The sequence below is a fragment of the Nilaparvata lugens genome, chromosome 3 (genome assembly GCF_014356525.2).
Source record: "Nilaparvata lugens isolate BPH chromosome 3, ASM1435652v1, whole genome shotgun sequence".
NCBI lineage: Eukaryota > Metazoa > Arthropoda > Insecta > Hemiptera > Delphacidae > Nilaparvata > Nilaparvata lugens.
The window spans coordinates 68,812,064-68,827,479 of record NC_052506.1 but is presented as its reverse complement, the minus strand read 5'-3'; the positions used below and the strand labels follow the sequence as shown (position 1 = coordinate 68,827,479).

General features: G+C 35.4%; 1 protein-coding gene across 1 annotated transcript in view; it reads left to right on the top strand.

Annotated features, from left to right (window-relative positions):
- The window catches only part of LOC111060856 (endoplasmic reticulum-Golgi intermediate compartment protein 3), a 29,820-nt gene extending 16,136 nt beyond the window's left edge, over window positions 1-13,684 (top strand). Inside the window, exons 7-11 of the mRNA XM_039424406.1 lie at window positions 1,242-1,299; window positions 2,305-2,436; window positions 2,991-3,097; window positions 10,746-10,828; window positions 12,286-13,684. Of these exons, the coding sequence (XP_039280340.1) occupies window positions 1,242-1,299; window positions 2,305-2,436; window positions 2,991-3,097; window positions 10,746-10,828; window positions 12,286-12,418 (513 nt within the window). The 3' untranslated portion in view covers window positions 12,419-13,684. The remainder of the gene's footprint in view (window positions 1-1,241; window positions 1,300-2,304; window positions 2,437-2,990; window positions 3,098-10,745; window positions 10,829-12,285) is intronic.
- Window positions 13,685-15,416: the final 1,732 nt, after the last annotated feature.

The window sequence follows — 15,416 nt, the reverse complement described above, 5'->3', positions numbered from 1 at the left end:
ATTTTCATTCGAATAATTTCCTTCAGAAATCATTTTCTCTTAAAATTCTGTATCGAACTCATGTATCATTATGACTACCTTCCCATTTAAACAAAGGCGAGAGTTTTCTGCCCAATTGCAGGATTTGGAGAAATAACTGAAAACTAGAAAATGAACTGAAAATAGAAGGTTTTTGGGCCACTCTGTATATAGAACAAACAAATTTTCCATGAAAAAAAATTGGTTCTTCAATTGAAGTTTGATTGGTTTCGGTCCCGCAACTTATACAATTCATAAGTCGCGCGTGCTACCAATTACGCTACGTAGTCACCTGTAGATAGCTCTTCTTGGTCGAGCATAAACTTTGAATCACAAATTGAAAAGATTTGTTCTAATATTATCAAATTAAAATTAATTGATTAATAAAAATGAAAATAAGCCCATATCCATACTCAATGAATTCAGAATCTATATGATTGTAAAATTGCGAATCAGTCCATTAGTTCGTAAGTGATAATGCGTCAATCGTGTATTTCCTATCCCGTACGTGTATAAGCCAATAGCTTTCTTTATAATATTAGGAGATAGATAGATTAATAAAAACGAAAATCAACCTATAACCATCCTTGGTGAATTTGAATCTTTATGCAAAATTTCAAGTTGATCAGTTCAGACGTTATGATGAACTTGAACTGGAAACTTGACGTACTGAAATCCTGACGAATTTTACACTTGAGAAACTGGAAACTTGACATGCTGGAATCTAGAAAAAGGGTAAATAGACCTATAACCATTCTCGGTAAATTAAGAATCTCTATTCTAAATTACTAATTAATCAGTTCAGTAGATCAGACATGATGATGCGTCAAACATGTATTTTGTATCCTGTACATGACTGTATAGGCCAATTATTTTTTATAATATAGATAGCAAAGTATCATAAACTGGAAACTTAACAGAAGAAAACTTGATGAACTAGTATCATGAAGGACTGAAAATAGGCCTATAACCTTTCTCTGAAAGTTAAGAATGTATATGCAAAATTTCAAGTTGATCAGTTCAGTAGTTCAGACGTGATGTGGCGTCATTCGTGTATTTCCCAATCCGTACTATAAGTAAATTATTTCCCTATAAGTTCCAATTAGTCAATTCTTTTCTTTATAATATTATAGATGATAGATTTGTACGTATATCTTTTGAACAGAAATGAATATTACTTGTGTCTCGAACAAACACATTGACACAACTGAATTGATTGATAGGTGGGTGGCAGTTTCCATGTAGCTCCAGGCCAGAGCTTCACCATCAATCACGTCCATGGTAAGTATAGAGAGACAAGTTCGAATAAGTTATTATAAGTAGTGTCAGTACCAGTAAGTAAACTCATCGATTATTCTATTTTACACTGATTCATTCACAATCAACTGAACTAAAAATCCACTGAACCCAATACGTTCAAATTAGGCATTTATGTTCAGTTGGCCTTCTAGAGGCGCACTTAGAACGGATTCGAGAAAATTTCCAATTATACGCCCAAAATCAGCGTTTTTCTGCGTTTTCTCAGTTTTTTCAAGAACTACTTGGCAATAAGTGTTCAAATTTGGTAAACAGCTGCTGAGGTGTAAAAATGTTGTATTGAAAGGGTTTTGAAATTGAGCCAAAGATCCGCTCAAAATCTGAAGTTTATGAGCGTTTTTCCTGCGTTTTCAGGAACAGAATAATTGACAGATAATGTTAGAATTTGGTACAGAAGTTCAGCTAGTGTCTAGAAATTTTGTCTTGAGAGGACTTCAGAATCAAGCCGAAGATACCCCCAAGATAAAGCGGTTTATCTGCGTTTTATCGCATTTTACAAGAACTAATTGAGAGAAAATTCATAGGTGCTACAAATGTTCAGGTAGGGTCTACAAATTGTCTTGAAATTTGACTTCCCAAATTACGACAAAGATACGCCCGATATAAGCGAAAACCCCTATTTGATGGGAGAAAGCAAGCTGAAATTAAGAAAGCAGGCGAGTGAAGCGAGTCTGATATTCTCATATCTGGATGATTCAGCCGAGGGGTCCAGGGGACGGAGCCTCCTGGCTAGACGGATAAGGTGAGCGAAACGAGCCTGCCGGCTAGTTTATTCATGTAATGACCATTTGTATAATGTATTGTAATGTTCACTTTGACTTTGGGCAAGATCGAAAAAGTTAAAACCTTAATTTTTATAAATAAAAACTATTTTTAAATGAAGACTTTCATTTTAAAGTTTCATACTGAATAGGTGACAGTAGTATATACAAATTATAAAAATAAATAGAGGAAAAATGTGTTTTCCAGTGCACGATGTCCAGCCATTCTCTTCATCATCCTTCAATACATCTCATAAGATAAGACATCTTTCCTTTGGTGAGAACAAGATTGTCGGGAAAATCAACCCTCTTGATGACACAGAATCAATTGCAGATGAAGGTAAGAAGTAATTCTGAATTCTTTCAAATGTTCTAATTGAAATATAAAATAATTTGTTTCTGTAGACATTTCTCTGGAGTTTGGGGCTTTCTATAGTCGTATGAGAAGTGCAAACTTGTTATCAAAATCCCAATTGAGACTCTAGAACCTTGAAGGTTGTACAACTTCACTTAAATACTTCACTGCAATATTATTATATTATTGAAATTTTGTTTGTACATTACATTTCTGCTTTGTAAATACATATTATTGTTGATAAAGTCACATTATTAACTGAGAAATGTGAATATTGATATGAAATTAGCAATGTTTATAAACTATTGTAACTGTTCAATCCTGCAACTTCTGCATTTCCTGTAATATATACCTATGACTTCTTACAGCTATTAATATCTAACTCTTACTCATTAGAAAAGATAGCTAAATTACCTTTGTTAAATTGCTTAAAAATGTGAGAGCAGTACATTTTATGTTCGTTTTAAACCAATTCAAGTTTGCTTGTCCCATTATTTTTCAATTTGTGAATTATGATTAGCAACATTTTTTTATTCCAGAGTCGACAATGTTCCAATACTACATAAAAATTGTGCCTACAATCAGAGTTCACAGAGATGGCTCCATCTTCGAGTCCTACCAGTTTTCAGTCACTAAGCATAAGAAGGTAAGACATTTTTCAATTAGATACTGTACCAGTAAAACTTTCTCATATTCCATTACATCTATCCAGAAAAAACTCCTAATGCTTCAATTCCATTCGATATTTAATGTCACACGCATTTATAATAATCTACATGCTATATACAGGGTGTTTAAGAACTCCCTACCAATACTCTAAGGCATTGTTCCTGGGTAAAAAACATATCTAAATATCATATTTAAATTGTCCGGAAGTATTCAGTGTTACTCACACAGCGGCCATTTTGCTTTTTTCACGTATTTTTTTTTGAATAATGATTAAACATATGAAATTGAAACTTTGCACGGTCATTCATAGCAACTAGACAAAGCTAGAAAAAAATTATGATAATTTTTGAAATTCTTGGAACGAAATTACGGCCATTTAAAATGTTGTTTCTTTAATAACTCAGAAACCGTTGGTTTTACAAAAACTCCACAATGATAACTTTTTTAGTAAATTTAATTGCCTATCGATTGGTACCAGATTTTTTTAGATTGAACTAATATTAACTGAGATATGGCGGCTGTAGTGATAGGTGACCAATGAAAGTTTGTTGCAGTGCAAACCAAGGCATGCCGATAGATTCGCCTCAATGATGCAATAATCTCTTTTTGCATTGAATGTTAATATTAAGCGATTTTAGGTCATTTCAAACAATTAAATAACGTTACATAACCCTCTAAAGGTGGGTCACCAACCACTAAAGCTACCATATCTCAGTTAATATTGGTCCAATCTTAAAAAATCTGGTACCAATCGATAGGCAATTGAATTTACTGAAAAAAGTTATTCTTGTTGAATTTTTTTGTAAAACCAACGGTTTCTGAGTTATTTAAGAAACAAAATTTTAAAATGGCCGCCATTACATTCTATGAATTTCAAAAATTATCATAATTTTTTTCTAGCTTTGTCTAGCTGCTATAAATGATCGTGCAAAGTTTCAATTTCGTATGATTAACCAGTATTCAGCAAAAAATAATAAGTGAAAAAAGCAAAATGGCTGCTGTGTGAGTAACTGAAGACTTCCGGACAATTTAAATATGATATTTGGATTACCCTAGAGTATTGGTCGGGAGTTCGTAAACAGCCTGTATACATAAGCCTATATATTTATACATAATATCAGCATAACATAAGTTTGATGTGCTTTGCTTTTAGTGATACTGAATAATAGTAATTGTAGATGTTGTTTTTCAATACTGAAGAATCCAGAGAATTCTATAGGAAAAAGTTATGAGCAGTAGTAATTAAGAATAGAGGTGCATTATTACATCGAGGTTCAGCGCCGGTGAAAAGGCGAGGTTCGAGCGACTTCATTTGCACTTCGTAGCAGCTATCCAGCTTTGTTGCAACTTGCAACAAGTTAGATTTTGACAGAAATCTAACGGGGCTCGGAAATACTCCGTAGTGTATCGGAATAGGAGAAGGAAGGCATCTGGAGACCGTACCATCAAGTTCCGTTCTCATAGCTGTGTTTCTGACGACTGCTGAGAGCCGGTTACCGTGTGTATCCAGTTAGGTGACTTACGGTGAAGTCCTATTCCAGGGCTCGTTTAATTCAGATTGGAATAGCAAGAGAAACTCCAGTTAAGTAGGGATTGGGAACACTTTTCCCGTCCCGGAAATTGCATTCCTGAAGGCTACAGACAGCCGGTTACTTGGAGTGACGTCACCGTGCTAAGTCCAGAAGGTGGGCCACCCTAAACCTAGCGCCGCAGTGCAGGATGGTTTCTCACAGCTTGACGTTGTTGTCATTTGAGATGGGTGTCTGGCTTGGAAATGTTTCGGCCGCATTGCAGGATGACTGTTAACGGTTGCCGGAAGATCAACAGCTGGGTTTTTTCGTTATTTTTCGTAATAGATAAATTCTGATTGCAGATTCGTTCTCAGCGGCCCCAAGTTTAGCCTGAAGGCTCAGAATGTCAACAATGTTTTTAAATAATTAAAAATCATCATGAAAAGTCATTAATATGGTAGTACACCACGTTTCTGGAAACTTTTTACTGGTGACTGGAGTTATTATTGATTATAGGTAACACAAAAATCAAAATAATCGTGAGAAAGAAAACTGCTGATGAACGCGAATAAGACCGCCACTCCATTGTTCTATTGTCTCGGCTGCTTGGCTGAGCCTGGCTGGAGGGATCAAATAACCGACTGGATTGATCTTCCGTCTGTCCACTAGGCGGAACTACGCCGACCATTGCTGGGTGGAAGAGCTCAACCTAGCGCCGCAGTGCAGGATGGTTTCTCACAGCATGGCGTTGTTGTGTGCCGTGCTATGAATTTAGAAAGTAAATTTTGAATTTAGAAGCACACACAATATAACTTAATAAAAGGGATGCTTGATAAACATACCTAGTGCTAGAGAACGGGAAACCAGAAATGACAAGAGAGACAACGAAATAGAGAGAAGGTATCAACTATATTGTCACCTCTTACAGTTAAATTCAACAATTAATAAAACAAAAGGAAGTTACATTATGAAAACCGAAAATAAAATTACTTAAGTTAAAAGTTATCTCTGAAATAGATAATACGGTAATAACCTACTCCGTATGCTCTACATTGAAAACGTTTTAGATTGAATCATAAGAAGCTTAAAGGACTCTAATTTCAGAAAGAAGAATTAAAAATCATCATAAATATTTCTCACAAGTTAATCATAAATAACCATACATATGTTAAGAAAAGATCCACATAAAATTCTTAGAACATTAAATTTAGAACACACTTGGAAACTTTAAAACACTATCAAAACATTATCAAATATTAATGATCCCCAATAATAACTACTCTGTATCTTTATATCATGAAAGCTGCAAAGACAAACATTCCTCAAGTATCACATCATGGAATAATACCTTAAAAAAAAACTATTCAAAAATATATGTCATCAAAACAAATTTAGAAAAGGTTAGGGTCCTTGAAACTTCATTTGATCCTTTACAACTTTAAAATGAGAATTATTTTAAAACATTAATTTAATCAATAAGGGACCTTTAAAAATTCATATACTCATTCAACTTTTAGTAGTTTAGAAGATTATAATTATTTATAAATTTAAAGAAAACTGAAATTCCCAGCTGGATCCTTACATAGAAAATATGGCCTCACTTTTCAATGTAAAGATACAACCGAAAATCTATTACTCAAACCAAATTAATAAAATTAATAATCTATCTATCCCCAATAATATCTCAAAATTATGATTTAACAAAAGTCTAATTCCGCACGTTTTAATTGATTGAAAGTCTGTCGTCACTAAAACCCATTTTGTCACATCCGGAGTTCCTGGGACGTTCGTTTAATTTGGAAAAAAGTTGTTACCTCATAGCCGTTTCTTCAATTTGAATCTAGGCTCGGTGATCGAGCTCTACACGTCCAGATGGACAGGAGACAGCATACCCCAAGCTTCTAGGACGGCCATCGATTCAGAGCCGTCTCAGCGGCTTAAAGACACACGTTCATGAACCCATGAAATGATAGATTCGTACGTTGATCCCATACTTGATGTTCCCGTACTTACACCGCTGTTAGAATAAAAAAATAAACTAGGATAATACAAATTAACTTAACATCAGTTATATAATAAAATCAACCTATTTTAGGTTATATAAACTCAAATCAAGATTATTACTTTAAAACGTAAATAGGCATTACCTACTTCAATATCTTGATTTAATAGAATAGAATTTATTAGTAATCAGGGTTATGCCCTATACACAAAGCGATGAGTACATAGTATTCCATAATAGGCCTACATAATTCACAAGTTGATTGAATTACTTCATAATAAGGTATTTCGAGTATTGTTGTTAGTTTAGTCAGTTCTCTTACATAAATCACATTTATGGTGTAATTTAAAAGAATAAATTACATGATAGGTGTTTCCCAAATAATCATGAAAGCTTTTCATAAGAATCAAAAGACAAATAAAATCTATAACCAAAAAATACTGATAGAGCTCATAAAAATATACTGTAAACATCCGTTGGTTTGGATTTAACCAACAGTAATTGAAATTTAGGTTAATAGCTTCCTCTTCAAAAATAGTTTAAATCAAACAAATATCTTAATTCCTACTAATAGGTACTCTAAATTTCTACAAAACATATATGGTTAATTTTCATCCAACATTGATCAGTTTGAATTACCATTACCATCTTCCATTCAAATCAAAAGGACTATTCTCAATTTTTACACTTTAATTACGGTACATTACAATAAATACTTTGATGGAAGCTTTCATTGAAGATAATTTCCTTAATTATATTATAAATCTATGACGTACCTTTAGTAGCGGTTATAGGAGAAAAATCTCCATTGTGAGGTTACAATTTGATACTCTCTCTCTCTCTTCTTAATTAAAGCGACTACAGAGGCAAAAAAAAAACTAAAAATGCTGCTGGAACAAAGGTTCCAGAGCCAAAAACTAAAAGGCCTAAAGCTGGCATGGAAGCCATGATTAATACAAAGTTCTGAACAGACTACATTTAGTACTGCTTATGACAGTGGACAGACGCTGAGTGAGTGCGCTTCGCTTTTCTCGTCTTGAGGTGGACAGCTGCAAACGGCTTCACTAGATGGGAAGCCAACCAACGCCAACTGTGATTGGTAGCCACAATTCTCTAGAAAAATTTCCACCAATAGAAAGGAACGTTACAACTACAATTTAAGATACATTCTCCCACCAAGTGACAGCTATTTTTCCTTGACAGCTACAAATTCCTTGCCTTATAAGGTTGTGAACCAGACTTATATTCTAGGAAAATCGTTGATCTTCCCACAACTTCTACACACACACCTATAGAGTCGACACTACACAACGCAGAAAAGCAAGGCTCATGAACTAAGCTGTTGCTCCAGGAAAATTGATGTTATTCATAGGATCATAGCTTCTACGCACACACTTACAGAGTCGACACAACACAATGCCGAAAAGCAAAACAGCAAAATCCATTTTCACAACAGGCTAACTTCTCAGGCTAATTCGCATAATTCTCATCACTCACAATTGTAACAATAAATATTGTTACAGTTGTCATTTGAGATGGGTGTCTGGCTTGGAAGTGTTTAGACCGCATTGCAGGATGACTATTAACGGTTGCCAGAAGATCAACAGCTGGGTCTTTTTCGTTAATTTTCGTTATAGAGAAATTCTGATTACAGATTCGTTCTCAGCGACCCCAAGTTTAGCCTAAAGGCTCAGAATGTCAACAATGTTTTTAAATAATTAAAAATCATCATGAAAAGTCATTAATATGGTAGTACACCACGTTTCTGGAAACTTTTTACTGATGACTGGAGTTTATAGGCAACACAAAAATCAAAATAATCGTGAGAAAGAAAACTGCTGATGAACGCGAATAAGACCGTCACACCATTGTTCTATTGTCTCGGCTGCTTGGCTGAGCCTGGCTGGAGAGATCAAATAACCGACTGGATTGATCTTTCGTCTGTCCGCTAGGCTGAACTACGCCGACCATTGCTGGGTGGAAGATGTTACTGCGGCCGCTCGCATTCCCACCAACGCTGCTATTATTTGCTGTCTCAGCGCCTAGTCCGATTCAGCCAAGCATCCAGCCTGCACTTCGGAGCTAGGTTTACTGCGGCCGCTCGCATTCCCACCAACGCTGCTATTATTTGCTGTCTCAGCGCCTACTCCGAGTCAGACAAGCATCCAGCCTGCACTGCGGAGCTAGGTTAATAGTGGCATTGAAGTCGATCCTTAATTGAAAGAGAAGTCGAGAGAGATCCAACGACACCATTTTGAGGTGGCGGACACCACCCTTGTCCACCAGAGGGGCTTGTTCCTATTCCTGACTCACCACGCCCAACCTTTTTAGGCAGTGCGAAAGCACGGCCCTTCTTACCTAAAAGAGGGAATCGTCTCAAGAAGGCACTCACTACTCTGTTTCAACCCCCGACACGAGCTAGGTTGGTCGACACAGCAGACGAAGCGTCCCGTCCCCTATTGCGGCCCACCCCAGATGCTGATTGAGTCTAGCCGGCCCAGAGCGACATTGGGATTTCTTGTAGAAAGCGGATTTCTTGTAGAAAAAATCTACTCGGAGCATATGCAACTTTTTTATTCAAATCGCTGAATTAATTATTGTGATAGTGTATTATATTTCATTTGTATTGAAAATATCAAATCACAAAAAAAATTCTCAGAATTGTACTCTGTGCCTTTCATCATCTGCAATCGACTAGATTACCTTTACCAATCAGTTACTTTTAATTATTTAGAAGCCATACAATTTTATCAGGATAAAAATAAAATTTCCTCTTAGTCCAGTCAAGGAAAGGTTATAGAGAGAGAAAAGTTGAGAAGACAATTTTTGACCCCGCAGTTCTGTTGAGGGTAGTAAGGAGGTAAACATATCAGAAGTCCCCACCCCTACCCCTACCCCCTGTGCTAAGGGGGTGGGGTGGTTTAAAGGTACCATTTTTTGGTTTCTCGCATAAAACTCGATGTCTAATTTCACACTTTTACGAATTCTCCTACACCTTTTGCAGCAGATTTAGTGTTGAGTGTGAAATCTCTATTTTTGAAACAATAGACCAATTGACAAAGGAATTTGGAGCGAATGTTTTAAACAAACTTTTTGACTTTGCAGCTATGTTGAGACTAGTTAGGAGAAGAACATATCAAAAGTCGCCATTGCTAACTCATGTGCCAAGGGGGGGGATGAGGGTGGTTAGTTGGTGGAAGTTGCATATCTCAGCGTGTTGCTTCGACGCTCATATCTTGAGAACAATGTCGGCGTTCAACCGACATAACTAACAGTTCAAGCTTCATAAATTCTCTACACTTTTTGTTTAGTGAAATTCTTTGATATTCCCAACAGTTCCCGAAATATTCGCTCTTGAAAGTGTGTAATTGTTAGAATAACAGGTTTTTATCCCTTGTTTTGCTCTTTCAGGGGTTATAACTCGGGCGTAAAAGTGTGAAATTATACATCAAATTGAAGAGAATTTAATGCTCTATAAGCTCATAATCAACATGGATTTTTCTAATCGATTTTTAAAAAGTTATAAGAACAAAATAGGAAAAAATTGGTGGCAAACGTGGTTTTTTAAAAAATATCACACCTTTAAGAGCGGATATCTCGAAAACTAGAGGAGATTATAGAAAAAAGTAGCAGAATGAATATTGTAGGAAATTATGTACGCTTTAATTTTTTATTTGACCGTCAAGTTCTTAGGATACATGGGTTTCGATTTTTATGCGAGAAACCAAAAAATGGTACCTTTAAACCACCCCCACCTCCTTAGCACAGTGGATAGGGGTGGGGACTTATGATATGTTCACCTCCTTACTACCCTTAACAGAACTGCGGGGTCAAAAATTGTCTTCCAAACATTTCCCTCTACACCCTTTTTTGAGCATTCATTGTGTGGACTATTGCCTGGACTACTGGACATTGCTCGATTCTCACGGTGTGATTTATGAGCGTCAATTCATTGATATTTCTACAAAGATTACTTAGTATTCCTAATAATTCTACTCGATTAATTAATCAATGAATACCGTACTATGTAAATGATTAATAGTATTTGGTACTCTATGTCAATATAGAATAATTGGAAGTAAATAATTTTACAACGTTGATTCTTTTTTCAGAATGGAGCACAGAGTGGTATGCCTGGATTATTTTTTAGTTACGAATTATCTGCTCTCATGGTCAAGATTACTGACAAAGTTGTGTGAGTAAATTTTTATGTTATCATACACAATTAGTATTTCCCCTAATTGATTAGAATCTTATGTAATTTTATTGCGTGGATATTTGCATGTTTATTTTCTTCTACAATGAACTAAATTATTAGTCAGCGTGGGAATCGAACCCGGTACCTCCTAATTGCCAGTCAGGAATGCTTACCGTTACTCCAAACTGACAATCTGTGGATAGCAGCGCTCATCTAGATACCGCTATCGCAGGAAGTACCGGGTTCGATTCCCGAGCTGGCAAATAATTTTTGGAAAGTAGATCTCATCAAATTTCCATCTAGCTGTTAGCTCTGTAGCACAAAATAAACTTTTTACAGCACAAAACAGCACAAATTGAGCACTAAATCCCTAGATATGTTGATTTATTTGTTCTGTTTTGTGAATTGAATTGTACCATTTTGGGTGGTGCAAGCGTGAAGCCAGCCCTACCCACTTTCAAAGTCCAATATCTTCTTTAAATTGATAGCACAAAATTAACTTTCTACAGCACAAAACAGCACAAATTGAGCACTAAATCCCTAGATATGTTGATTTATTTGTGCTGTTTTGTGAATTGATTTGTGCCATTGTGGGTGGTGCAAGCATGAAGTCAGCCCTACCCACTTTAAAAGTCCAATATCTTCTTTAAATTGATAGCACAAAATAAACTTTTTACAGCACAAAACAGCACGAATTGAGCACTAAAACCCTAGATGTGTTGTTTTATTTGTGCTGTTTTGTGAATTGATTTGTGCCATTTTGGGTGGTGCAAGCGTGAAGCCAGCCCGCCCACTTTCAAAGTTGAATATCTTCTTTAAATTGATAGCACAAATAAAAATTTTTGCAGCACAAAAAAGCACAAATTGAGCACTAAAACCCTAGATAATATGTCAATTCGTTTTTGCCGTTTTGGGTGGGGCCAGCCCGCCCACTTTCAAAGTTGAATATCTTCTTTAAATTGATAGCACAAATAAAAATTTTTGCAGCACAAAACAGCACAAATTGAGCACAAAAACCCTGGATATGACAATCAATTGTGCCGTTCTGGGTGGTGCTAGCGTGAAGCCAGCCCTACCCACTTTCAAAGTCCAATATCTTCTTTAAATCGACAGCACAAAATAAACTTTTTACAGCACAAATTCAGCACTAAATGTTTAGATATGTAATTTAATTTGTGCCGTTTTGGGTAGGGCCAGCTTCACGGGGGTTTGTCATGCTGCAAATCTGGAGTACGCAAAGTAATACTTTGCGTACTAGAGCGGAAAAGTGATTCTTTGCGTTCTGTAATCAGTGCAGAAATGCTCACTTTTCAAGGTATCTGTAGGAAAAGTATATATTATATCAATATGAATAATATATTCAGTTAAGAGATACCTCGTGCAATTCATAATCAACAATATCTGTGTCTATGCTATTCGCTCTTATAATAGATTATTTAAAACATTTGTTTCAGACCTCTGAGCCACTTTATAAATGACATTTGCTGTTGTATTGGTGGAGTGTTCATTGTCTTCATGCTCATCGACTCTTTCTTCTACAGATCATCGATGTTGTTAAAAAAAATTGAGATTGGAAAAGCTAGTTAGCTCTAGTTTGGTTTTTTATGAATATTAAGAAAATGTTTTATTTATAAGTTCTATTGTGATATGATTTATGGTTAAAATAATTATTGTCCTCAACATCACAGAGTTTATCTCGTATTATTTGTAAAACTTTTCAAGTACGCATTATCATAGAGAAACAATAGCATAAGTAGATATCCCATTGTATAGGGCGTTTATGTCGCAACTTTTACTGTTATCTCAAGCTGATAGTCCACGTAGTTCTTTTCTTTGAAGCTTTATGACGCTGGTAGTCTCTCATATTGTGCCGTTCATACACTCTTACCCGGTCAAAACAGTAACAATCTACAGTAATCGGCTTGAGATAACAGTGATAGTTGTGACATAAACGCCCTATACCATGGGATATCTACTTACGCTATTGTTTCTCTATGACATTACATTACGACTTCTAACTTGGCTGTAGGATGCATTTCTGTATTCATATTGTACTAACTTGTGACTAAAATTTATTACTCAAATTTTAACGTTTTTATAAAAAATCGTGGAATTTCCATTATGATGATTCATAGTACAAGAAATCACTAAGTGATATGACTAATAATAAATTATTTTTTCTCAATACTGTTAACTTAATAGTCGTATGTATTATATAAGATAATAATTGAATTATTTTACGTGTGGTTGTCATGATCTTGTATCTCTAGATTGAAATAATCAATTATGTCTACAGGTGATTTCCATTAACTAGTCTACTTTCGCAGAGCAATAAATCGTCCACTATAGTATGCTCGTCTAAGTTTATAGGTTTTATTGTCTTTTCTAAAATTTCAGATAACTATCATTAAGTTTCATCTTAAGCAGCGTACAGACTTACACGCCACGCATCACACGAATGTCTCTCAAACATTGATCGTTTAAATTGAAATCAAATCGTTTGTGACCAGCTTGTAAGTCTGTACACAGCTATACAGATAATATGTGAATTTCGATGTAATTTTTCGTAGTTTTTCAGCAGTTCGAATTATTGAACGAGAGAGAACTGTTGGAAAGATTTTCAAATGAAAATATAGTAAGCTACACTCTTCAAATTAATTGTACAAAACTGAATGCATGTTAGAATAACATGTATCACGATTAGTAGGTAGGCCTATTTAGTTTTAGTGAAATCTCCATAGCATTTATCATAATATTATTATCATTAAGAAATTGTATCATTACATTGGATTCCCATTTTTGTGAATTTCTTGTAAACGTTTTGAATTGTACAAATAAAATAGATGAAACTCATGGATTGGTGTCGCATTAATTTATTGTGATTAATCCTAAAACATTATTACATTCCCATAGAGCTGTGCTATTGAAAAATTGCAAGTCCCTGATGCACATCCATCAACATTTGAAATGCTAAATTGATTGACAATGACATCAGTCATCAAATTTGATATGAATACATTCATTCACATGGCATTAAAATAGTTATTTGTATATCTAGAGTAAAAAATACCGCTTTTTCTACCTGAGGGGAAAGATTGATGCCCGAGGCAAAGCCGAGGGTCTCAATTTCCCTGAGTGAGAAAATGCATTTTTACCCGTGATGTACTCAACATTTTTCCTCCATCTACATTTTTATAAAAACTGCAAATAAGATAATTTTTAAAACTTACGTGACCAGTAACAATTTGTTACAAGATAACTTAAGAGGTAAACAGCTGGCAGTAATCACAGTTCACCGCCAAGGTCTATAAATACAGGTCATGACACAATCCCGTAATGCATTGCAAAATTGCCATTTTATGGGGTTCTAGTTCATCAATTTTCAAATTTATCGGCTGTTATCATTATAGATTGAACAGGATGATGTGTTATTTTGTTATATTGTTCAAGGAATATTGCTTGCCTTTGAATTGTAAAATAAATTCTTACCACAGAATAATAATATTTAGATTTAGAATATTTAGATATTTAATATTTAGATTTTAACTGAATTGTTGATTTTTATTTTTAGATGGAAACTTCAAACTCTTTTTGAGGTTTGCCTTTTGTCCCAATGCCTTGTGAATCATAACAAGTTACAAGAATAAGAACAATTTTTAATAATAAAAATGAATTATTGAACCATTTATTATTGAAATTTCATTATTAAAAAATAAAAAAAATGAATTTACATATTATTATCTGAACCAGATTATTGTTTTTGAAAAGCATAATGCATGATTTTCTTATGAGCAGATTGGAATATTTCAAATTTACCGCCATTAAGACCACACTTAATGGTCGCTCCATAAGGAACACGAGTGTCAACCGCCGTGAAGCTGGCCCCACCATATCGAGTACAAAATTTGAAACATATGCCAATATTTAGGGCTTTTTTTGGGCTTCCAGAATAAACAAGTTTCAATTTTTGGGCTCAACCGGAAATTGGTTTTATAAGGGTTTATTTACACATTGACGGTTTATACATTGGCGGGCCAGCTTCACGGTTAGCCCGCCACCAACACCGATCTTGAAGATGAAGGTGTCATTTGATAGAGTGAATTTTGGGCTTTCATTCTATACCATTTTCAAATTTTGGGCTCAGAAAATACGATCGTGAGAGACTTCGAAAGTTTTCAAATTCGGCGGGCCAGCTTCACGGTTAGCCCGCCACCATCACCGATCTTGAATATGAATGTGTCATTCGATAGAGCGAATTTTGGGCTTTCATTCTATACCATTTTCAAATTTTGGGCTCAATAATTACGCTGCGGGCGGAGGAAAAACGTTATAGGCAGGGGGAGGGGGGTAAATGTATTAAACCAGGTCCCTTGTCGCCGCCAGGGAAAGTGTATTCCAGAAAAAAATGATGAGAATCGATGGAACAAGTCTTCAGCTATCATATGATTCCACTTTCAATTTTTGGGCTCGATAATCACGCCGTCAGCGGGGGGGAAGGGTTGTTGGTAACCAGGTCACTTGCCGCCCCCAGGGTATGTGTATTCAAGGAAAATTCTATGGAAATCGATGTAACAAGTCTACAGCT